The sequence below is a fragment of the Antechinus flavipes genome, chromosome 2 (genome assembly GCF_016432865.1).
Source record: "Antechinus flavipes isolate AdamAnt ecotype Samford, QLD, Australia chromosome 2, AdamAnt_v2, whole genome shotgun sequence".
NCBI classification, from domain to species: Eukaryota; Metazoa; Chordata; class Mammalia; order Dasyuromorphia; family Dasyuridae; genus Antechinus; species Antechinus flavipes.
In genome coordinates, this window is record NC_067399.1 from 20,707,427 (window position 1) to 20,733,558 (window position 26,132).

Consider the following 26,132-nt stretch of genomic DNA (forward strand, 5'->3'; position numbering starts at 1 on the left):
TTCCAATATGAACATTTCACAGGGTCAGAGATAAAGACGCAGAAGGGAAAGGGCTCAGGGACCAGGGAGCACACCCCCTCCTGCCCAGGCCAGGCCTCAGGGACCAGCAGCCATCAGGGCACCCAAGGGCTGCTCTCTTCTCCACTCTTGTGCCATCTCAAAAATAAGGAGGAGCTCTGGTATAAATATGCTCCAAAGGACACAATGCTTCCCTTCACTTCAAGCTTCAGAATATGATTGATTAAAAGAAACCCATCATTTGTAATGATGATGATGATGATGATGATCATTTACAAATGATGTAAATAGCGACTGCTCCTCTACAAATTATTTTTTCTTTCAGGCCTCCTCTAAAACAAGGGAATCAGGATGCTTAGTTTCATTTTTCTAAACTCTCTATTAAAGAAAAATCCAAAATGAATCTTCAAATTACAATACCTAAAATTTCTATCACTATAAGAGTATATAATGATTTTTTGTTTTCACAAAACAGAGAATCTCAAGTTGGACAAAACCAGAGATTGTTTAATCTATTCTTTCTTCTTTCCAAAATAATCATCCTATTTTTTAAAATTCTCAAGATTCCTCCATAAAGGAAACATTAATTCATTTACTATCTTACAAGAACATGAAATATACTTTACTGAAATATAACAATATACACCCAGATTCATTTTTTTCCTAAAAGCAGGTGTTGTACTCAAAAAAAAAAAAAAAAATGCATTGAACCTGTGTAGTCAAAGCCCAGGGGGCAGCAACCTAAAGCTATCCAAAGCCTACAATGTATATAGAACCCTCTCCATGATTAATTTTCTTTTGTTAAGAGCTTCTCAAGGTTCTTGAGAGCAGGGAATTTCAAAATGTGGAGGACATTGAGGAGTAATAGTACCCCAAGGGGATGGAGAAACAAACAAATGATGTCTGCTTCACAGCAACTTCTTAGCAGGCCCACATTCACTGGGGATAGATAGCCTGACTTTAAATAATATTCACCTCCTAATTTAGAAGGACACTTAATAGCAGGTGCAAAGAGGGAGATGACTCCACTTGTCTCCTCAAGAGCCACAAGGCTAGTCATCGAATGAAGCTTGAAGGGAAGAGTTTTATAGGGAAAAAAATCAACATGTGCTTCAAAGAAAAGTCTGAAAACCTGAAAAGAAACAATTTTTTGTTTTCTTCTTAAAATCTAAAGTTGAGACTTATTTCTTCTCATATTTTAAACTGGTTATTTTCTAAGAATAGATGATAACTGAGTAAATGTTGAGATATTTTCTTAGGCCCAATTTGTTAATATCTATTTTAAAAAATCTACATTAAAGAAAATCCACAGCTCACAAGAGCAAAGAAAAATAGGAGAAGAGCTTTAAGACAAGCCATCCCACCTCAGAGGTGTGAACTCCGACTCATTCTGCTGAAACAGAGTTTCGTTCCAAACCCTGGGGGTCAGAGATGATTCCAACAATGGGATACGGGAGGAGGTACTTCTGTCCTCAGTGGCTGAAAAGATGGATAAAACAAGAATATTAACAGATGTTACAGATGATTATTGGTTAATTAAACAGTTCTTTATAAATCTCACGACCCTGCCAAATAACATGTTTTCTGGGCAAGTAAAGTCAAAGGTGTTTTAAAATCATGATCCACAAATCCAGCTTTGTTACAATCCAAAAAGGACTAAGTTGAAAACAGAAAAAGAAGCATATTTTTTTTAACTAGCAATTTTGAAACTAAAAAGAAAAAGGCCAATGTGTTTGATTATAAGCAGAATTAGTATATTACAATAAATAACACAATATGAACGTAAAACACACACACACACCACACAGTCAATTCCCAATGGTCAGGGAAGTTCTCCACATGCTCCTGTTTGAGGATGACATTATGCTGGCTACAGTAAATCCCAGAACATTACAGAGCCTCCTGATAAGATCCAGAATCAAAGAAATGAGTTTTTCTCAATTATATATATAGAAAAAATGAAGTGAATAAAGAATGCTTTCAGTCTAAATTCTGATGCCTATGATACACATGATAGATAGCAGTGAGAACTTGTGTATGTGTGCGTGTGTGTGTGTGTATTTTGGACAGAGTGTAAATAACAAGGGCCAAAATTAAACAAGAGTGAGCTGAACAGTCTTTGAAATACTGTAAAGTCCTTTAATGGTTCCTACCACTTTAAAACCAATACTCTTTTGACAATATGAATGTCAGTCCAGGATCACTAAAAATGGAGTGATAATGTGCTTATACACACACACACAAATTATATATATATATACACACACACATACATATACACATGTACGTATGTATATGTATATTACAGGCTAAGAGAAGCCTAGAAGGTAATAACTCAGGTACAGGAATGTTCAGAAGAGATGAGCCTAGCTATTTTAAATTATTATTACGAATGAAAATGGAATAGCTTTTCCATATTTTTTCATATAATCATTTCAATTGGAAACATGACATGGTTCTATTTACAACATTCACGAAATACACATCTAAATAACAAAGCTCAAGAGCTTTTTCTTCCAGAAAGGACAGGGTCTACACGGGAGGAGGCTAGATGGGCATCTACCCCAGGAGCTAATCTCCCTTCTGTGGCCTTCACTGAGCTATTTCTCTATTTTTTTAACCATCACCCCATGGTTCTGTTGACTGCTGCATTACCAAACAGGGTCTGTAAGGCTACTCCTCCTTCTTCTTTTATCTCCCTTGATATTCTGTATTCTGATAATTTTCAAAATGAATTATTATCAACTTATAGTTTTATAAAGTATTTTTTTGATGCTGTGACTGGCATAGCATAAAAATTATAGTTTAATTTTGGTAATATTGTCATTTTTATTATATTGGCAAATCAAAAGCCAGGACTGAATACTACTACAATTGCAGGTTGTACACTTTCTGAATGAATCCATGCAAGTCCTTTCTATTATATGGTAGCTATCTGAGGCACTGCGTAGTTATTTGGAATAGAATTTTTCTTTGAATTACTGCCCCCTTGGATGTTGTTAATAGAAATACTGATTTTTGAGGGTTTACTTGAAGCTTTGAATTTTGGTCTCAGTATCTTTGCTGGTTCCCTAAGACTATCTAAGGAAATTAACAACAAAATGAGACTTCTATCTCCTCTTTACTCACCTTTATGCCTTTATTTTCTTTTGGTTTGAAGAAATGTTTTATGAACAAAGATTCCTCTATGCCTCTATTATTGAGGGTTTTTAGTATAAGGGAGGCTTTATACTTTGCCAAAGAATTTTTCTGCATTTATTAGGATTAATCATATAGATTTGCTTGTTTTTGTTTTTAACATGATTGTGTTGGTTTTTTCCCAATTCCTAATGTTGAATCAACATCCCTGAGATTTCTTGCATAATTTGGAGTAGTCTATTTGACAGAATTTTATTTAAAATTTTTGGCTGAATATCACTAATGATACTGATCTAGAGTTCTCCTTATTTTCCTTATCCTTTATTGGTTTGGATATCATTAAGGTTAGTTTTTATTCATTAAAGGAATCTGGCAGAACGTATTCTTAATCAATTGGTACAGTATTAGTAGTAATTATTATTTTTAAATTTTCATTATTATAGTATATGCTAAATAATAAAAAAGCATCTCCATCAGAACCAGAAGCCCTTCTTCCCCATGGCAGTTCCTCTATAGCTGGTTTTATTTCCTTTTCTGAAATTTGATTAAGATCTTTGTTTATCTGTTAGTTTGAGTATTTTATACTTCTGATAGTATTTCTTCTATGTTCTATTTTGTCAACATATGACTATGCATAGTATTGTTAATTATATTTGTTTTCCTTGGTTTTATTGTCATTTCACCTTATTTCTCTCCCTTTCTATTGTCTGAATTTTCTTATATCCCTGACACAGTTCCACAGTACTCTTTGCTTCCCCCTGTGCCAAGAACTCTCCTTCCTGGGCCCATGCTTCCCTACTCTTCCAGATCTAAGTTGTTCCCTATTGCTCTGATTCGCCTTCTCCTAAGGCAGGAATGCTGTTTGTGAAAGCCTAATTCTGGGCTGGTCTTACTAAGCTGAAAAGTCCTGCAGATTACATCCATCATAAGGTTCCCCATTTCACAACTGTCTACTATCTTTGGGTCTCTATGGGACTTCCCATCACTGACTCAAGACATTCCCACCCTTTCGATCCCTCCCTTTGTCACTTCATCCACTCTCTTGTTGGCCCTTTTCTTCCTAAAACACTAGAGAAGTTTCCTTTCTTAGCTTAAGGAACATCACAATATCTCCTCTTTCTCCTTCCTTCCCTTTCCCCCTTGATCCACCATTACACTGCAGTTTAATCCCACAAAACACCTGTACATCTCAGGGTATAATGAGGTTAATTACTCCATAGCTTCTCAGGCATGTTCTTCAGTTCTTCTATTAAGAGTCCATATTCATTCTTGTTTCTTTCTGAAGTTTAGAAAGAAATCATCCACTAGTTCCTTTCTTTTCTTTTTGCTCTTTCTCTTTGTACAGGATTTGTTTTTCCCTTTTGAGAGCAAACTATTTTATATTTATTTTTGCACCTTCCTTAGTTGCTGTATTTATTTTTCCTGTATTTCTGTTGTCAGGTGTCTGCAAAGCAAATAAATTGCTCACATCTGGTATTCTTTATGTGAATATTTTATATATCTTTTCTTCCCTGAATGTCTTTCTTTTTTCACTAATCTTTGGGTTCAGATTCACAGAACATGGCACCTTGGGTTGACTCTTAAACTCCTTTGGTATTTGGAAAAATTATTTCATTTTTTCCTGTGGTCTCTAGTGGGTGCTGAATGCTCTTTTGCTATTTAAATTTGCTTTCCTTTATTCTGGAAGAACCCTCCCCACCACTCACTTGAAGAATTTCTTGTTTATCACTGTAATGGTATAATTCAAGAGGAGTTCGAGATTTCTCCCGGAGGTGATCTGTGAATTCTCTTGATTAACACTTTGTTTTTAGCATTCAGAAATTCTGAATAATCTAATTGTATTATTTATTGGGTGATGATTTGTTTTAACTGTGCTTTTCATCTGTGAGGCCTACAATCCTACATTGTCTCTACATATCCTATCTCAAAATGTTTTACTTGTATAGAAATACTTTCTTATTCTGCCTCCTTCCCCTCTGATGGTAGTTTCCCCAAGGAATGGACCAAGTTGCCTCAGCCTTCTCTTATTCTGGGAAAACTACTTTTCATTGACCTCAGCTATGTCTTCGAGTAACTTATTGAGGGGTCAGGAAAGAGGAGACAAGAGAACTAGCCTCAACTGGATGCCAAATCCATTTACTTCAGGCCTGGTGAAACCACAGACACAATAATATATGCTCTAATTCCTTCTATTCCTCAGTTTTCTGGCTAAGCATTGTTAGTAATTAGCCATCTCTGTTATTAACTATTACATCATTAAGTTTCTTAGAATTTTAGCTCATGGAGACCATTATAACTGCTTTAACTCTTGTCTATGAAATTCCTATTTTGGATATGTCTGAGAAGTCATGAGGATCTGGAGAAAGATACAGACCTCTGCCATAATGGTTAGTTTCTTTTTTGAATAGCTCATGTATTTCATCCTTTATAGATGTACCTATAAAAAAAGTTGCCACAATTTTGTTAAAGGCTTTTTGAAAACACTTCTCCTGAGCCTTGTAATATGAGATGATCAAATTTTCCCTTGTAACTTTTTCCTGTTGCCTTAGAGAATATGACAAAAATAACTTTTCAGGTTCTTTTGTTTACCCTTCAAAGAGACCTTATGAGTCATTCTTCTATTTCACTGCAATTTTCTTGTTTTGATTTTAACAAAATAGTCATGAGTGATAAAACTCATTTCATTTAGGTATAACTACTTGTGGGTTCTGGTACAAAAATCACATTTTCAGAACTAAAGATGAATTTAATTTCTTCATAGATAATACTTTTAAAAAGTTTTTATCAATCTTTTTTTTTTACATCACTTTTCTTTTCAACATATTCATTCCCTTTTCTCCACACAGAGTCATCTATCCATTATATTTAAGAATATAAATTAAAGAGGAAAAATAAATAGTTCAGCAAAACAAATACCTAAAAACTGAAAAGGCAGGAAGGAGCTAGGTTATGACAGGTTTCATAAGCCAAAGAGAGACTTTCAAATAGAAAGATTGTGGAAGTAACAAGGAGCCACTGGAGTTTATAGAGTAGGAAGGCGACATGGTCAGACCCTGCATCTTAGAAAGATCAGCTTCGCAGTGGAATGAAGAACAGACTGGAGGGATGCTAGACTGGGGCATGCAGACTTCAACCCCTCCCCCCACAAAGGTCTCCAGTAGGCTTCTGTAGTAGCCTAATCCTAATCCAGACTTGAGGTGATAAGGGCCTGCACTAGAGTTGAGAAATGTCAGACTAGAGAAGGGGACATAATCAAGAGAAGTTACAAAGGAGAGTTCAACAAGTCTTAAAGCTGGGGAGTCTAGGGGTGAGAGAGAGATGAAGGGAGAAGGGAGTGAAAAGTGAGGATGACTCCTAAATCTCAAGCCTAAGAGACTGGGAGGATAGGGATGATTTCACTAATAACATGGAAGAAAGGAAAGATAAAATGACAGTCAAAAAAATTAAAAGAGATTTTCTTCGGCATTAAATGAGAGAGGATCCAAAAGAGGTGTGAGAACAGTTCCCAAGTGCACATTCTCTCCAGAACACATGAGGAAGACTTTCTTCAGTCCTGGGTGCCACATTTTGGGAAGGCTCCTGAGAGCCTGTGGTACCCCCAGAGCTCACAGATCACATCAAGAACTGCTCTTCTCTTACCAAGTCTCTGCCTCCTCTATCCTACCCACAAACTGCTAGAAGTCCCATAAAGAGGAACATCAAGTACATTACAAAGTCAGCAGTCCTCCCTAAGTGATCCCCTAGTTTACTTCCCACAGAAGCTATTCCAAACTTTCAGTGAGGGAAAAGCATAAAGAAAGAAAAAACAAAATTACTAGCTTTTGGGAATAGTGTATTTTGAAAACTAACAATCAATTAAATCAATTAAAAAGAAATTGAACTTCAACAATAAATTTAGCAAAGGATATACGATAAATTCAAAAAAACCACAGGCATTTCTGTTTATTTCCTGTACCCCCCCAAAAAAAATCTCAGCAGGAAGAGAGAAAGCCTATGTCAAATAACAAAAGAACATTATAACTTAGGAGCCTACCTAAAACATACATAAAGAATTATTAAATTCATCTTTTTTGACCACAATGTAAAAATTATATTCAGTTGGATAAAGTCTGGCTTGCCTTTTTTTCTCTTCATTTTTTTGCTTTATGATCTGATTGAGTGCAGCATAATAAATGTGTAAATATGTATAGAATTGCAAATGTTTAACATGTATTGGATTACTTGTTGTCTAAGGGACAGTAGGGGAAAGAAGGGAGAAAATTTTGCAACCCAAGATTCTGCAAGGATGAATATTAAAAACTATCTTTGCTTTTATTCTGAAAAATAAAAAGCTGGGGCATCTAGATGGTGCCGTAGATAAGAGCATCAGCCCTGAAGTCAGGAGGACCTGAATTCAAATTTGACCTTAGACACTTAACATTTCCTAGCTGTGTGACCCTAGGCAAGTCACTTACCCCCAATTGCCTCAGCAAAAAAAAAAAAAAAAAAAAAAAAAAAAAAAAAAAAAAAGAAAGAAAGAAAGAAAAGAAAAGAAAAAGAAAAAGAAAAAGCTATTGTTTAAAAAAAAAGGAATTTTTTTTTTAAATTACATTAAGGAAAGGACCTTTGAAGCATAGATTGTACTAACTGCAGACTAAATAATCTAATCTAAAGAATGAATCAAAAAATAAATCATAGAAACAATCAGTAATTTCACTATAGAAAACAACAATACAACATGCCAAAATTGTGAGATTCAGCTAAAGCAATACATAAGGGAAATTTTATATCTCTAAATAAAGGAGAGAAAGAATAGGTTGACAAACTGGGCATGAACTAAAAGACAGTAACAAAACCCTAGAAAAACAAAGTAAAAACCCTCACCTAAACAACAAAATAGAAGTCCTAAGGCAAAAAAAAAAAAAGGAGAGATTAACAAAACTGAAAATTCAGAAAAAAAAATAACTAATAAAACTAGAAGCTGTGTTTTAAAAAAAAAAAAAAACAATAAAATAGATAAGTTACAAGCTAATCTGACTTTTACAAAACGAAAACCAAAAATGCGATCAATTCAAAACCAATAAAAAGGAAATAAAAGAAATCATTATAAGTTATTTTGCCCAATTATATGTCAATAAATATGACAATCTAAATGAAATACGTGAATATTTACAAAAAATATCAATTACCCAAGAATTTTTAGCTGCAATAGATAACTGAATATCATATTCTCTTTGAATAATTTTAGTCAGAAATAGAACAAGGATACTAAAATAATTCTGAGAAAAAGAAATTGAATTAAGTTTTAAACGAGTTCCATGAGGGGGGAAAAATAGATCTACATGGACTTACAAGTGAATTTTACCAAGTACTTAAAGAAGAATAGACCCTAAATCCCTTTGTCAGCTAAATTTCTTGAGAAGCTGTCTACAGACATTCTCTTATGAATCTTCTGCCAATCTGGCTTCTAACCTTATCATTCACCTATAACTGCCTTCTACAAAATCATCAGTGAATTCTTAATTGCCAAATGTCCTGGCCTTTTCTCCATCTTGATATTCCTGGATCTCTCTACAGTTTCTGACATTGCTGATTATATTCTCTCCTCTATAAGTTTTAATGAGGCACTTCAGTTTTTTTCCCCAATATGTCTAAATGTTTCTTCTCAATCTGCTGATTCTTCAACTACATCACTCCCACTATCTGTGGATATCCCACAAGATTCTTTCTGTCATAAGCCCCCTTCTCTATTTGCTCTCTTTCTCACTTGGTGATCTCATCAGTTCCCAGAGCTATATTGATTGATTCCCAAATTTATTTATACAGCCCTGATCTCTCCAATCAAACATTTCCAACTGCTTTTCAATCATCATAAACTGGATGTCCAGGAAGCACTTTAAAATCACCCAATACTAAGAACACAGACTCACTGTCATGAATAGAAGCCCTGTTTAACATTTATTAGCCTGTATCTTAGTTATTCTGAGTCAATACAGCTTAAATGAGTGACTTTTTTTTCTTTAGAAAAACAAAAAATCAGGTGCCTCTTAATATTCTAAAGTTTAAACTCTATCTTTAGAAATGACATGATTTTTGTCTTTCTTTCTGAATTCTGGCTTTAAATTTGCTTTTGAATTTGTTCTTGTTCTCTTTTTAGCAGACAAGTACTCAAAAAATTAAGTTCTAAAACAATATAAAATGTAATTTACAAATAAAAGGCCCCATCAAAGCCTCAAAAAGAGAATGTATTTCTGACTAAGATTAGTCAAAGAGAATATGATATTCAGTTATCTATTGCAGCTAAAAATAAGAACTATGTAAGCAATGTAGTTAGTGATAAAACCAGAGATCATTTATATATAATTCTGTAGCATCTTTCCTCATAAATTAAACAATTTGAAAATTGAGAAACAAATAATGTATTTATCTTGCTTCATCCATCAATGAAAGTTAGCCAATTCAGTAATAAAACAATAGTCCAACAAATTTCTAACTTCATTTAACAGCTCAAAAAGAGAAATGATTATCTCTTCCAAATTAAAAAATGTAGTTTTTTTGTCTATTTTCCAAGATGGGTAAATTTTAAAATTATTTAAAATGAGGAAAGCATGAAAAATAGTTGCATGGATTGAAATTCAAGTAACAAGAAGGTAAAATCTACAGGTAAGTATCCCTCAAATGTGAAAGGGAGGCCGGACATGGCATCTAACACCTGGAATTCACAGCCCAGGAAGCTGTATTATTCAGTAAATACAACAATTGATTAGTTTTAGGAACTTCTGAGTAATAATCCTATTTGTCTACTGACTTTAAAATATTTAAAATGTATTAGTTTTTTTCCTGTTAAATGAAAGAGCACTGAAGTGAAGTTACAATAATCCTACAGTATGTGTGTGTGAGAGATCATCTGACAGAAAAGAGAAATAGGTGAGTTCAAGAAACAGATAACAAGGCTGGCAAAGTGATAAGGGGCCTTCAATAATCCAGAAATCCACTGAAGTTTTCTCTGTGCCAAAAACAAAATAACCTTAATAGTCATTTCATCATTTAAAAAATGGAAGAACCAGTAATGGATCTGATTCTCCCCAATAGGAAGGTATTAGTTGTTAAGATCAAAATAAAGAAGAACTTGGGGAAAGGAGAGGAAGAAGGGAAAAAACTCTCTTCTTCCTATAATTTATGACAGAGGAGAAAAAAACAGGCAAAATCTGACATGTACAATGGATTTGAGAAAACTAGTTCAAAAGAAAAAAAGGTAGGATTTTATGAACTCAAATTCTATAGCAGAAGTCAGACAAGGACTGGAAACTCTAAAAGAATGAAACTGAGAAAAGAAAAAGGGAAACAAATGCAGGAAGAAAGAAAAAGCTAAACAACTTCGGCTTTTAAAAGACGTTTACTATAGCAGCAAAGAACTGGAAATTGGTTGCCCCTCAGGTGGGAAATGGCTGACTGTAATGGATTATTATTATTTTATGAGAAATGATGAGCACACTAATGTCAGAAAAGCCTGCAAAGACTTACGTGAACTGATGCCAAGTGAAGTGAGCAGAACCAAGAGAACCTTGTATACAGCAACTACAAGATTATGTGATGATTCACTGTGATGGACTTGGCTTTTTATTTTTTTTTTTGCTAAGGCAATTGGGGCTAAGTGACTTGCACAGGGTCACATGGCTAGAAAGTGTTAAGTGTCTGAGACCAGATTTGAACCCAGGTCCTCCTGAACCCAGGTTGCCCCTAGACTTGGCTCTTTTCAATAATGAGGTGATTTAAGGCAATTCCAACAGATTTGGAATGAAAACTGCCATCTGCATCCAGAGAGAAACTATGGAGACTGAATATGGATCAACATAATGTATTTTCATGTTTTTGGTTGTTTGCTTGAGGTCTGGGCAGAGGGGATTGGGGCTTTTTCCCCCTTTTGATCTGCCCGTGTAGCATAATGAATACAGAAATATGTTTAGAAGAATTGCACAAGTTTAATTTATATTAAATTGCTCACTGTCTATGGGAGAGAGTGGAAAGAAGGAAGAAGAGAGAAACATTTGGAATACAAGGTTTTGCAAAGGTGAATGTTGGGAACTATCTTTGTATATATCTGAAAAAATAAAAAGCTATATAAAATAACAAAAAAGATATGTTCACAAAGGATATAAATAATCAATTTAATAAACAATCACAAGAAAAAATATTCCCAGTCATTAAAACATGACTTTTTCATTTTTAGTGTAACTTTTTACTTTTTGTCAATTAACAAGAATTAATTTTTTTCTTTCTCCCACATTAATAAACAAAACTCTTATAACACATATGTATAATCAAACAAAATAAATTCTCATGTTTGCCATATACAAAAGTACATTTCCTTCTATTATCTGAGTCTATCTCCATTGAGTCAGAAGGGGGTAGTACATTTCATCTAAAACTTCTGCCATCATTGGTCACACCAATCAGAGTGCTTAAGTCCACTTTGTCAGCTTAAGCATAATAGTTCCTTATTTAACTCTGTGAATCTTTATGTATGTTTCTTTTCTATGTGTTTCTATTCAAATGTTTCTAATACAAAACACATTGTTGGACCCTGCTTTCTACTCCACTACATTATCCTTTTGTATTTTATGGGTGATTTCATTCCATATACATTCAGTTACAATAACTGATTGTCTATTTCCCTCCATTCTTCCTTCCTTTTAACAAATGGTTAAGAGGTTATGCTTGCATATGTAATCATTCACAATCACTTTTTGGTACTATTTTATTTAACAGTTTGCAAGTATTTGGATTTGAGAGGATATAAAATTTAGTTTGTAATTAATAAAAATGTTTCAAAGGGGAACAGATATCAAATGTTCTGAAAGTAAAACATGCCCTACAAAAAATGTGAAGCTTCATCATTTTTGTATTTGTAATCAGCAGCAGCAGCCATTATATATGAGAATTACCTAAAAATGGGGTACATGAAGCCTCTCCAGCCCATTCCTTTCCATCCTCTTCGGATATAATCAGCATTCCCTCCTCCACAGAGGGCAATTCAGACAGATCACTGTCTTCCCTTCTCATACTGAGCCTGGTCGCAGATGTAAGCAGGTTGTGGGTACTTTCCACTTCTACTTTAAGGGGCTGCCAAGATTCCATCCTCTTAAAAAGAAAAAAAAAGTCTAAGAGGGAAAAGCACTATAATTATTAAATACACATCGTGATTCAAAAGTTCAAATAAAGCCATCCATATACTCACCTGTGCAACCCCCTAAATACCTACCTTCTCTAATTCCACTGTCATCAAGATTCATGAAAAGTGATTTGATGTTTGTGGCAGCCCTGTTTGTAGTGGCTAGAAACTGGAAATTGAATGGATGCCCATCAATTGGAGAATGGCTGGATAAATTGTGGTATATGAATGTTATGGAATATTACTGTTCTGTAAGAAATGACCAGCAGGATGAATACAGAGAGGACTGGAGAGACTTACATGAACTGATGCTGAGTGAAATGAGCAGAACCAGGAGATCATTATATACCTTAACAACAATACTGCATGAGGATGTATTCTGATGGAAGTGGATTTCTTCGACAAAGAGATCTAACTTAGTTTCAATTGATCAATGAGGGACAGAAACAGCTACACCCAAAGAAAGAACACTGGGAAATGAAGTAAACTGTCTGCATTTTTGTTTTTCTTCCCGGGTTATTTTTATCTTTTGAATCCAATTCTCCCTGTGCAACAAGAGAACTCTTCGGTTCTGCACACATATAGTATATCTAGGATATACTGTGACATATTTAACATGTATAGACTGCTTGCCATCCGGGGGAAGGGATGGAGGGAGAAAAGGGAAAAGTCGGAACAGAAGTGAGTGTAAGGGATAATATTGTAAAAAATTACCCTGGCATGGGTTCTGTCAATAAAAAGTTATAATCATTGGGGAAAAAAAAGTGACTTGAGTAATTAGACTTTTCTGTGTCCACCACCATTCTTCCTCTCCTTTAGGCTCCACTATGCCTAGTTGACTCCTTTCTTATTCAGTTCAATCAGTTATTTCTGTTCTACTCTATCAATAGGTTTGCCCATGTTTAAAGCTGATGCAAGCATACTAAAGTGATAGCAAAAAAAAAAAAAAAAATTCATTATTCCTCTTTCTTGATATTAAAGAATAGTGAAAATTTAATATCCCAAAACCCTTTGCACCTCATATAATTCCAAAACCTCCTCAAATAAAGTCAGTAGTTGCCTCACAATTAACCACATCAAAATATCCAGAAATTAAGAAGAGAAAAAAGGACAGGTGATTTGAAGGGGATGCCTTCCTCTTTCTGACTTGGCTGCAAATACTTCTTTTCACCTGGTTTATCACTTGGCAGACTGGATAAGCACAACTTGAAGTCCACTGTGGTGCCAAGTAGTCACAATGCTGAGAGACCGTATGTTAAAACTCATGGAAAAGTATTTCTTAATGAACAAATTTTTGGTAAAGATATTCATTACAACATTCTACTGTAGCACACACTCAAAGATTTTAGCTACAAAGGATAACCTCATCACATATAAACTTTGATGTTCAATAGTTACACTTCAGCTTCGAATCAATTCTTCCTGACATCAGCATTATAGAATATGCTTTAATTCAGACCCTATTAACTAAGATTTTTGCCCTTTCCTGGGAGGGATGTCTCTCTAGACCAGCCATGGCTCCAATAACTCTTTCTTCCCACCTCTAGCCATATGCATCACAACACCTCCCCTTCTCCTGTGTATTTTCAACTTGTTCAAATCTGCATAAGACTTTTATCTCTGTACACATGTCATCTCCCTGGCTAGACTCCAGCTTCCTGGAGGGTAATGGCTGGTTTCTTATCTAACACCAAAAAGAATTCCAATTCTTGCTCTCTCTCTCTAAATTCATCATTTCTTTATATAAGTTGTCATTTTTTTTATGTTACATGAATCCACGTATTACACACAATTTTGGTGTGTGCATGAAATACTTCCAGGAAAGGAACTCCCTCCACCAAAACTGATGTCAACCTTTCTCTGAGTTAGGAGTTAAACAACATTTCCAAGATAAATAACTAGAAGAGACAGGTTTTGGACCCAAATCTTTCTAACTCTAAGCCCTGGGCTTTGTCCACTATACCTGATGCCTCTTACAATTAGTAGCAATTCCGAGAAATTGAATTTTTACAATTGAGTCAATCTTAAAAATATTTTATTAACAGATATCACTTAAAGGCAGTAGAACACTGTAAAAGTCAGGCCAGAAAACCACATAGGTTCCACAGAATCAGGATAATAGGGTGAAGCCAGGAAGCTGCTCAAGCTCTCCCACTTTCCTCAAAAACCACATGGAACCAAGCCTCTGAAAAGAATGACATAATGAAACCAGTCTCCAACTCAAATTGGATACGAAGAACTTCAAGAAAGGTCAGTCTTACTGGGGTGAAAGGGGAGCTCAACCCACCTCAGTGTTCGGAAAAGCCAGTAAGAAGTTCTTAATCCCAGCAGATCAGCAACTGAAACCTCCATCATGGCTCAGCAACAGAACAGAACAGGGGGGCAGCCTCCAGGCCCATTGCTAGTCCAGGAAACCAGGCTGTTGCCTGGAAAGAAGAGGTAGGGCTACCTCCTACTGTGAGCAAGACGCCAAACACAAGGTGGCCCTGTGCTCAAAGTATCAAACTTCCTAATTAAAGTTAGATCCAAGGTAAGAGGGTTCTCAGGACTGAATCTCAATATTCAATGTTCAATGGAATTCAGAAGACCGTACAACACTGGTCATCAGCTCCAGGTTGGGTTCTATAACTTAAGTCACTCTGCCTGAACTTTTCAGACAAGTTGTATCATCATCAAAAAGGAAAACGCTAATCCCAAAAAAGATGACAATATCAACTGAATGGGTGAAAGTCATTCTTGAAAGTCATTCACCACAGCATAAGGGAGTGTGGAGTCCACAGGTCATGGAGGACTAATGACTCTCTACCACCACCACAAAGTCAAGCAGATGGCCCAAGCTGCCCTTTACCCCCCAGCATCCACTCCTCTAGCCAGTTATGTTGCTTCTGCTTATTCCTTGCCCCATTCTCCTTCCCTGTGCTTCAGGAGGATGGGCTAACAAAGCCCTCTGGGTTCAAGGCCTAACAAAGGCCGGAAGAAGGCCAGAAGCTCCAGAAGTCCTAGCAGGGGGCTCCTGCCTCCACCTAGAACTCCATTCCCCCGCCAATCTGACTTCATAAGTACCCCAGCCAGACCTCTCCACATCAAAGCCTCAGCCAAAATCAGGCTGAAATCCAGATACATTCTCTCTACTTCATTTCCTTGATCAAAGAGCCCTATTTTGAGTTTGGCAAGTTTTTCTTAATAAGCAAAAACTAGCTCCAAGGGATCATCATTTCCCTTTCAAAATGCAAAACAATTGCCAAATAATTAAATTAATTTCACCAAGGAGGGAAATCAAGCTCAAAGAGCTATGGTTTCCTGAATCTATGCTTTTCCCCTCATTTCTTCAACATTCCATCAGAAGCTAGTAGCTTGGAGGAATAAGTTACTTAAGCTAGTTAAAAGTACTCTGTAATATTACATACAGGAAGGAACAACTAAAATTATACGGATAATGGATGATAATTTTCAATTAATTAAAAATACCAGAAATGGGAATTAAAAAAAGAGTCTTAAGTCTAGTCCTGTCACCAACTAATAATAAGACCTTTAACAGACCTTTCATCTTCAGTACTGAAAAGAGGTCAGATTAGATGGCTGATCCCTAAAGTCCATCTACTTGGAGTTAAGGGACACGGTTCTCTTAATTATACTCACTTAAATCTAAGGTATTAACTGCTAGATGCAGTAAAGTGCAACCACCAGAATTTATCATTCTAATCTATCCCTATAATGGAAATGGAAGCAGTTCTAAATTTTTAAGTAGGCACAATACTAAGCCTAGTGGAAGAAAAATAATTACTTTGAGAATTAATCAGAATTCTTTTCTAGGAAAACAAGCATCCTAACATATCAAAATAAATGATAAAGAAATTTTCATTTTTTTTATTCTCTTAAGTAGCACACATTTATAGTATTCTTTCAATTATGCAAACAATGAGGGGAATCATCATCTACTCCACTGCAACAGAGATTAAAACTTCTTGGGGGCACAGGCTGGAGGATGGGAAGGGAAATAAGATCCTCCAAAAGTATTTTATGGAAAACACTAAAACTTTTGTTGAAGGAAAAGAAACCAATTCAATTCAATAAACATGTATTAAGCACCAAGTATGTACAAAGCACAGAGAGGCTGAGGAACGAATTTGAAAAACAGCAACATGAAAAAGCCTGATGCTCAGAACATTGCCTCCCTAACCCTATCACCCAACTTTGATACAAAATTCCAAGTCTAGACACAGGCTGGAAAAATGAGCAAACAGAAGAAAAAAAAAAAAAAAGGACCATTGAAAGCCACCAGGATAACAGGGAAGATCAAGATATAAACTCAGAAAAAGCCAATAATGTGAAAATAGTTACAAGCAAAGCCTCAAAGAAAATTGCTAATTGGACCCAAGGCCAGCAAGAATTCCTAGAAGTTAAAGAAATAATAGAGGAAAAGTTGAGGGAAAAATGAGCATGATGTAAAAAAATTGTGAATAAAAGAATTGATATAGCTTGGTAAAGAAACAAATGAAAAACAGAATTGGCCAATTGGCTAAAAAGGCGCAAAAATTCACTGAAGAAGAACTTCTTAAAAAGCAGACTAAACCAATTGGAAAGATACACAAAGAAGTGAGCAGAAGCAAGAGAACATTGTACACAGTGACAAGATTATGCAATGATCAACTGTGATAGACTTGGCTCTTCTCAACAACAGTGGAAACACTTGGAATGCCATTTGCATCCAGAGAGAGAACTATGGAGAATGAATGTAGATTAAAGTATTATATTTTCACCTTTTTTTTTGTTTGTTTTCTTCTTTCTTGTCTTTTTCTCCCCCTTTGGTCTGATTTTTCTTGCAAAATATTCTTTTGGCTTTTTGCTTTTGGATGTCTTCATGGAGTCACTAGCTTCCATTTGCCAAATTCCTGCATAATTTTTAAGGAATTATTTTCTTATTTTCTTCAGCGAGCTTTTATGTCTCTTTCAATAATATTTTATTTTTCCAAATACATGTAAAGATAATTTTAACATTCATTTTTGTTGAAACACAACACTAAAGAAAAGCATAAAAAGGTAAACATGAAAGAGTAGTCATAAGTGTCTCAATAAAGTTAAACCATTTACATTCCTTTCTGGGAAGATGAGATATGCAATGCCCAAAACTTTGTCATTATTAGGGCAGTTATTATTAGGCATCTACAAGGGAAAAGCTCAAAAAAATATATTAAAGAATGAGGAAGAGAGATGTATATACACTGGGAGTAAGGAGAAGGGAGAGGCAGAATGAGGAATTTTTTCTCATAAAAGTAGTATGGAAGGAAAAGCTTTCATACTGGGGGGAAGGGAATGGCAAGGGGGAACGACATGAGAGTCAATGCTTGAACTTCACTCACACTGGAATTGCTTCAAAGATGGAAGAACATATAAATACGATCAGCTAGGTATAGAAAATAGGGAAATAGGAGGGGGAAAGAAATTTTTAAAAGGAGTGGGGGAAAGAGAATAATAAAAGGGACAAGACTGGAAGGGGCAGTGGTCAGAACAAAGACTTGAGGGAAGATAAGATAAAGAGAGAAGAATAAGTAGAAGAAAATGGGATGAAGAGAAATACAGTTAGTAAACATAACTGAATGTGAATGTAACGTCCACAGAAGTGGCTAGGAAAATGTATGAGAAACTTGAAACACAAAGTTAAAATAAAGGGCTATCATGATCTTAGATAAAGCAAATGCAAAAAATAGAACTAATTAAGAGAGAGAATCTGGGAAACTACATTTTGCAAAAAGATACCACAAAAAATAAAATATCATAAATGTTTAAGGGCAAGTCTCTCTGATAAAGAAAATGAATCAAATTTCTAAGATTAAAAGCCATTCCCCAATTGATAAATGGTCAAAGGATATGAATAGGCAATTTTCAGAAGAGTCAAAGATATCTATAGTCAAATTAAAAAAATGCTCTAAATCGTTATTGATTAGAGACATGTAAACTAAAACAATACTGAGATATCACCTCACACCTATCAGTTATGACAAATGTTAGTGGGGATGAGGGGAAATAAAATACACTAATAAACTGTCAATAGAGCTGGTCCAATCACTCTGTTCAATTATTTGGAACTATGCCTAAAGAGCTATGCAACAGCATACCTTTTGACCCATTAATACCACTATTAGAACTGTAACTCAGAGAGACCAAAGAAAAAGAAAACACATCTTTATGTACAAAAGTATTTATAGCAACTCTTTCTTGGGGTAACAAAGAACTGAAAACCAAGGAGTTGCTCATTAATTGGGTAATGCTGAACGAGTTGTAGCATATGACTATAAATGGAATTATTATTATATCTTAAGAAAAACAAGGGAAAAACTAGGGAAGATCTTTGTGATCTACATGAACTGAACAGCAAAGTAAAGTGAGAATAACAAGGAGATCATTGTGCAGAGTAATAGCAAATACTGTAATAATGATCAACCACGAAAGACTTGGCTCCTCGATTATCAAGACAATGATCCAAGACAATTCCAAAGGACTCATGATGAAAAAATGCTATCCACTTTCAGAAAGAGAATCAAAATGAATGCAAACTGAAATATAATTTTCTTGCTTTCTTTTTTTTCCAATATTGCCGATATTGAAATGTTTTGTTTGATTTCACAAGTGTAACTGATATTATTTTACTTGCCTTCTCAGTGAGTGGGGAAGTAGTGGGGGGCAGGGAAGTATTTGGAACTCAAAATTTAAAAAAGAAAAGAAGTAAATAAAACAAGGAGGCAGTTCAATTAAACAATTTTTTATTAATCACCTATTAGATGCGTACTGTAGGTGCTCAATAAATAATTGCTGATCGATCACTAGATTAATCAAACCAATGGAAGTTTCACAGATCAACCTGAGGCTACAAGACTAGTACGGTGGACAGAGTACCAGGCCTGGAGTCATCTTCCTGAGCTCTAATCTGGCCTCAGATATTTATTAATTGTATGACCCTGGGCAAGTCATTTTACCCTGTTGCCTCAGTTTTCCCATCTATAAAATAAGCTGAAGAAAGCAAGGGTAAAAAAAAAAAAAAAAAAAAAACAAATGGAGTCATGAAGAATTGTACACGACTGAAACACTGAACAAACAAAACAAAACAAAATCACCTCTAAGAAGGATGTTATTACATCATGGCAGCTCCCTAGGCAAATAATGATAGGAACAAGACTCCAGGCCAAGCCAGTCTTGATGTCAGAAGGATTCTCCCTAAGGAAGGAGCCACTCTCTAACTCATTCATTAAGCACTTGTTATATGCCAGGCACTGTGCTGAACACCAGAAATATTAAAAAAAGGCAAAATCCCTCTGAAGGCAGGAAAAGGGAGGGTAACCTAGAAATGTGCCTAATTTAACCTGCACTGAAAACCTAGGGGTCCAGGCTGGACTTGGGAAAACAATCCAAACAAGGAAGACTCAATATGTAATGGGACAGAAGTCTGGCTCATTACACATTAAAGAACAGGGTTCAAAAAACACTTGTGACATCGATGCCATGGGTACCACCCCATGAAAGGACCCCTTCGGGCCTCCACCACATTTCCTTCTCTTTCTCATTCTCCTCATCCAGGAAGTCACCAGGGCTAATGAATTTGCTTCTACAGCCTCTCTTGGAGCCATCTCCTGCTTTCCAATCACAACCATCACTCAACATCATCACCTACCACCTTCACCACCTAAAACCTAAAATGCCTGTCTAAATGCACAAAGAACAGGGCCACTAAACTATACAGAAAGATCCCTGTGGGCCACATAAGACTTTTATTTTAAAATATAATATTATCTTACATTTTAATGCACACATTATTTATTCATTCTATTTATGTTTTTTTGTTTTTATTTAATAAATGAACCACACTAGCCTGGTTACTTCTCCTCTTGATTTCAGGTTTTTCATCTATAAAAAGAAGGGATTAATATAAAATGAAGGGATTAAACTATATGTACTCTCTGATACTAACACTCTGAGATCCTAGTAGTCCTATCCCCCAAAAGCATTATAACAAATTGATTTGTTTTTCATAAAACAAATGGCAAAATATCAATTGCTAGACTTGAAAGCACAGTGAAAGCCAAGTAATAATGAATACAACTCAGAAATTCCTAAATTGAAATAACTATCTTAAAAGCATTTTTGTGCTAAGTGAAAAAATTTGGAGAGAAAAAAATCAGACTTTTCAAAACTTCTATTACATAAGCAACAGCACATCGTTTCCTATAATGCCTACCAAGGAGAACCCCTGCTAGGCAGAAGATATGGGGCTGAACCCATTTGCTACATGAAAAACCTGTTTCTGTTACTTCACTGAAAAAGAAGGTAGCAAAGTTATTTTATTCTGTCAAATTGAAGACTGTAAGCATTCATACTCTACAGGTCAAATCATATCTTCCCCACACCCAAATTTTTATCACACAAGACCAAGCAAATAAAACAAAGGCTTCCTCAAAGAAAGCCCAAGCAATGAAGTTTCTAAGAAAAAAGTTTAAAACTATAAGTAAATAACCCTCAGGGAAAAAAAAAAATTCCTGAAAGAAAACATGATTAAAATCAATTCATGCAAGTAAATAATAATAATGTTAATAGCATTTCATTTTTTTTCTTCTCCCAGGAGAATTTTAGTTTTACTCACATACTATCCATAGTTAAAGGAGACTGATTTTCTGAGGTTATCTATCTGTCCAATTATAAATCCCTTTTAACTCAGTCACTTAAAAAAAAAATACAGTATATATATAGAAGAATTGCACATGTTTAATATATTGGATTACTTGCCATCTAGGGGAGAGAGAAAAAAATTGAAACACAAGGTTTTGCAAGGATGAATGTTGAAAGCTATCTATGCATATGTTTTGAAAATAAAAATCTTTTTAAAAAGAAAATTTTTAAAACTGCTATCTAACCAAAAAAATACACAAATGTGCGGTGAAGAACTAGGTTTTTTCTGTCCTTTTTTCCTTCCTAACCCTTTCTGGAATTTATTTTCTCTTCTTTCTATTCTTCCTCCTTCTCCAATGCCAGAATTGTTATTTCATCTTTGCCAGGCAGATCTCTAAGGTAACTGAAGTCCCAAACCACAATGGGCTTCAGAGATTAATGTCAACACCTACAATTGCATTCAAAATCAAGGAAGCAGCTGGTACAGGGTGTGGAATATGAGTAGAAAGTGCTCTTTAAGATACAGTCCCCAAACCAGATGGCTCCTACACCTGAGGCTTTCAGAATAAGTATAGGAACCAAAATTCTACTGTAAGTCAATTTAGAGGTTAAAAATCCAAGGACAATTGATCAGAAAACATCACAGACTTTCAGCTAAACACAAATACTATACACTAAATACATTTTATCCACATGTTATTTAATGCCATTGAAATAAAGATCTGGGAGGTCTTGAAAATCACTTTCATGACTAGAATAGAACCTGTCTTAACCTTGTTTCAAAGGGGTTCATTTCACCTAATCACCACTCCCTGCTGGCTTCTACCTTCGTCAGTACTGTGGACATTCATTTCTAAAACCCTGTGAGGTCTGACAAGGCCACTGTGCCAATCACCAAAGTCAGGATGTTTCTGCAAATCACTTTGCAATCCTGGGATGAAAAGTCCTATGTGGGGCTCGGCTAATTAAAGGAGCCAAAATCTACCTAAAGGCCTTGCTTAAAATGTTCAAAGAAAAAGGCAAAAAGACGACTTGAATTCAATTGACAACAGTTCGTTTCATCGAAGATCTCCATCCTGAACTATAGATTACTGCCTTTAATTAAGTCATATTTAAATTGGAAGGGGAAAGGAATAAGCACTTTGTTAAATGTCTGCTATGAGCAGGCACTGAACAGCCTACAAATACAATCTCATTGGACATTTCGATTTTTCTGTCTATTACATACCGACTATGTCATTCAGGGATAGAGACCATACATGACAAACACTTCTAGTAAGGAAGAAAACAGCATCAGTGCATCAAAGACAAAAGAAAATTACGATAAACTCCAAGACCTCTGAAAATAATCCATTACTGTCCTCTCCAGATGTTTATATTAACTAGAATGCTACTGATTAATATATAAAGATATCTATTCTCTTAAATCCTATCAAACTAAGGTCTAGTTGTGTAAAGCAACATAGTGTATGATAGAACACTAAAATTTTAAAATTTAGTTTCAAATCCCAGGTCTACCATCTACAATCTATTTAATCTCCATTTACAAGTTATTTAATCTCTATGAGTCTCAGATTCCTCACCTGTAAAATGGAAGTAATACCCCATATGTTGCATGCCTCACAGGGCTGTTGCAAAGAAATTGCTTCACAAACTGGACGAAGGTAAGACATCATTAGGGCCCAAAAATGTTTGCTGTCTATTGACAGGGACCTGAAAATGTTCCTTTACTTCAATGATGTCTATGAACACATCAGTGCCGGTGTTCCCTCCAACAGGTCAGCACCTTCTCATCCCACAGGATTCCTGCCCCTTTTGCCCCACAAGGCAGGCCCTGGGCCTTCAGCACTCCTGGGTATCATGGTACCACCTGACCTCCCTACCTGTTCTCTCTTCCTCCCCCATACGATCGGCCCACCTCCTTTTCTGAACATGTGTTTCCCAAGAAGTTTTTTTTAAAACACTGACAACGCAGATAAAGATCATTTAGGAAAAAGTCCACATGATAATCGCTCTATTGCCAGGAATCACAAGAACTAGAAATTGTCATGGACGGCCTCACGCAGCATTTTAAATAAATCAGACAAAACAACAAACATGAGTGTTCTCTAGAGCACACACTAACGGCCAGCTCTCCGAAAGCTCATCCATCTCGTAGGGCATGCGAAACACAAACGTGAAACAAACCGGCATAAGCGCACAACACAGACACGAGACAAGTGCTCCGGGTGAGATGATCGAGGGAGAGAAAGAACTACCATTTGAAATGGACCTTAGAGGAGCACAGGTTTCCAACACAGGCGGGTCAGCCTGCAGACCCTTGGGTATTCTAAGAAAGGAGCCACAAGAGTTCACCAGGCTGCAGCACATAGTTCCACGAGAGGACAATTTAAGTTACATGGAAAGGGAGTCAGAAGGGCTCTCCCAGCACAAACCCTGGCTGGTCAAGAATCAGGGCAGGTAGCAGCCCCAGTGGTGTCCCAATCCCCCCCACCCCCACCTGCAGGGGCCTCATTGCCCCAACTACCTTGTGTCTCTGCATAGACGCTGATGTGTCCTAGAGTCTTCCCTGACAGCATGTAAGTTTCCTGTTCCATTTTCCTTTGGACTCACCACGTCTGATACACCTGGCATACAGCAGGTGCTAAACAAAGGTGTGACTGTTTGACCTTGGACCTGCAGCTGAGTGTGAATCCTATGAGATCAGCAGCAAGGACCCCCGGGGAGGCTGTGAGGAGTCAGAGCTGTGTATCAGAGAGAGACGCAAAAGGGGAAAGACTGGCTCAGCAGAGGGCTCTGAGCCCAGTCCCTCAGGCAAGGAGCGGGGAAGGAAGAAGCCGAAAGGGCACTAGCCAGTCAGCTGATGGGGGTAGGCTTGCTCTTAAGGCCCCAGCTTCCTCGGTGGAGGCTGTATGAAGCCGGATGGCACTCTGAGATCCAAGTGCAGATCCCGTGTGACCTCGTCTCTGGCCTTCAGTTTGGCCCACAAGTCCCTGTTCCGTCCCTTTCGGAGCTAGAAAACAGCAAGGGGGTATTTATCATGCACTCCCATTTGTGGAAGTGAAGGCTTGCTCCTCATGCTGAGGTAGCTCTTGGATTTTTTAAGGGGGATTTTCAGGCGCTGATGTGAGAATTCACCTTTTCTTTATGGTTGGTTCCTCCTTACACTGCTACTTTCTCTCAGATTAAATACCTCTTTACCGCTAAGGAAAACCTTGTGTCCTGGGATGGTGAACTGAGAGAAGGCCAAAGTCTCTGAGAATCCAGGGCAAGCCTCAAGCACCTCTCAGGCAGGCTACTGCCAGATAAAACCCTCACTATCTGCCCCAAATCTCTAAGCGCTACAGCGGATCCCCTTCTCTAAGACAGAACTTCCTTGTTGTTCAGCTTTCCAGCTTTCTGCCTGCTGACAACTTCAATTCTGGGGGATCCCAAGCTCTCCTCAAGTTTCAATTTAGGCTCTAAATTCTCTCCTTGTCTCTCTCCATTACATCCCAGGTTGCTTCCTGCTGCTGGCCCCCTGGAGAAACCCCATCTCCTTCGTGGAGCTTTCTCTAATACCAGGCGAGCTCCACAGGGACAGATGGGGAGTCTCCATGGGATACTAGGGACTATCCTTCATCTTACTTCTCCTGCAATCCAAAAATCAACTTCTGAGCAAATGTCTTTCTATCCTTATCTACGACATCTTGCCCAATAGCCAGCATGAACTATGAAGAGGAACGAACAAAGAGTTCACCAGTTACATTCAAACAATGACATCTTTGAAATGATTACTAAGTAAACGTCTGGGTATATTAGAAAAACACTGGTCCCGATGGGCAAACGGATGGTTATTTTGAAGCTTATTTTAAAAGAATGTCTTTAACTGAAAGTTTTATATATAACTTAAACATCACTGATAAATTGTGAAGCAACTAATTTTATACTTTCATTCAAATGAAAACAATTTTTTGTTCATTGGATTTACTCCCCCAGGCCAGAGCTCTGAACTTGAAACAAGGAGCAAAGTCAGTGGAATTGATGAGACAATGGGTATCTAGTTTAGCATGGTAAGATTAATTTAATCTTACAACAAATAATGGTTTCCTAGTGATATGATTGGTTTTTACTCGGTGTGGAGCATAGAAGCAGGGACTGAGAGCCACAGAAAAGAAGCTCACAGAGGGGAGAGAAGACAGGCAGGAGCTCAAGCTCTCAGAAGCAAGGAGATAGATAGGCCTTTAAAAAAGCTAACTGGGCCCCAGGAAAGGAGACGAGACTTTGAAAGAGACAATAAAGGATTTGGATTTTAACCCCTGGCTACTCTTGTGGTGATTACTGAACTGAAAAGAAGGCTGTTCCCAGAGACTCCAAGAAAACTGAAACAGAGAACATTACACCCCAAAGGGCAAGTTAATGGTTTACCACCTTTTCTGGCTATCTGGTAATGCACCAACCAAAAGATATGAAATTAGGGACCATTTAAAACTTTTCTAAAGGCTAACTGTCCCAAAAAAACTGAGCCACTCTTTGACTAGTCCTCAGAATCCAGCCGTATTCCATTTTCCTTTCAAAGGGTTGTCTCATTTTTCTCCATCCTTAATGTCTAGCTATACCTTTATACTTCGTTTTGGCTCTCTCCTTCCATAGTCATTTCATCTATCCAAGTCTTATTAAGCATAGAGTAAGTGTTTATGAAATGACTGTTGGTTGACTGACTGATAAATGTGTTCTATTTTACTTAACAGTATAATCTATACTTTTATTTCTATCTATTATTTTAAAATAATCCTTATCAACAATTAAAGGGAAAAACCTGATGACTTACCTCTCAGCTGCTGCATAAATTAATGAAAGAATGATGGGGGGAAACTTTTAGATGGATATTAGAACCAAAGATGCTTTGAGAACTGATTAACTTCTCCTCTTCCAGTCAAAAGAGATCTACATTATTCACAAATCTCAAGTGAAAATGCACTTCCCAAGTCTGTTCATGCCTCTCACTGCTCTTTTTCACTGATGCCTGGAATAAGAAGCAAAAAAAGTGTGGGGATTAAAATTGTCCAACTACAATAAAAGAGACAGAGACAGAGCTCTGAGCCAATGGTACTTAATAAAGGGTCCGTGGTCCCTTCCATTGAAATCTCCTCAGATCTTCCTCATGATTTGAGATGCCCTCTTCTTC

The 26,132-nt window shown here is 36.6% G+C and overlaps 1 protein-coding gene across 6 annotated transcripts in view; it reads right to left on the minus strand.

Annotated features, from left to right (window-relative positions):
• The window catches only part of ALMS1 (ALMS1 centrosome and basal body associated protein), a 110,473-nt gene that overhangs the window by 80,707 nt on the left and 3,634 nt on the right, over positions 1-26,132 (minus strand). For 5 of the 6 annotated variants that reach the window (XM_051974259.1, XM_051974258.1, XM_051974256.1 and 2 more), the window contains exons 2-4: positions 25,776-25,970; positions 12,081-12,276; positions 1,383-1,497 (exon numbers count right to left, since the gene is read on the minus strand). In XM_051974259.1, coding sequence (XP_051830219.1) covers positions 1,383-1,497; positions 12,081-12,273 — 308 coding nt within the window. In that variant the 5' untranslated portion in view covers positions 12,274-12,276; positions 25,776-25,970. Of the gene's footprint in view, positions 1-1,382; positions 1,498-12,080; positions 12,277-17,067; positions 17,375-25,775; positions 25,971-26,132 lie in introns of those variants that run through there. The other variant, XM_051974257.1, reaches the window with a different exon arrangement.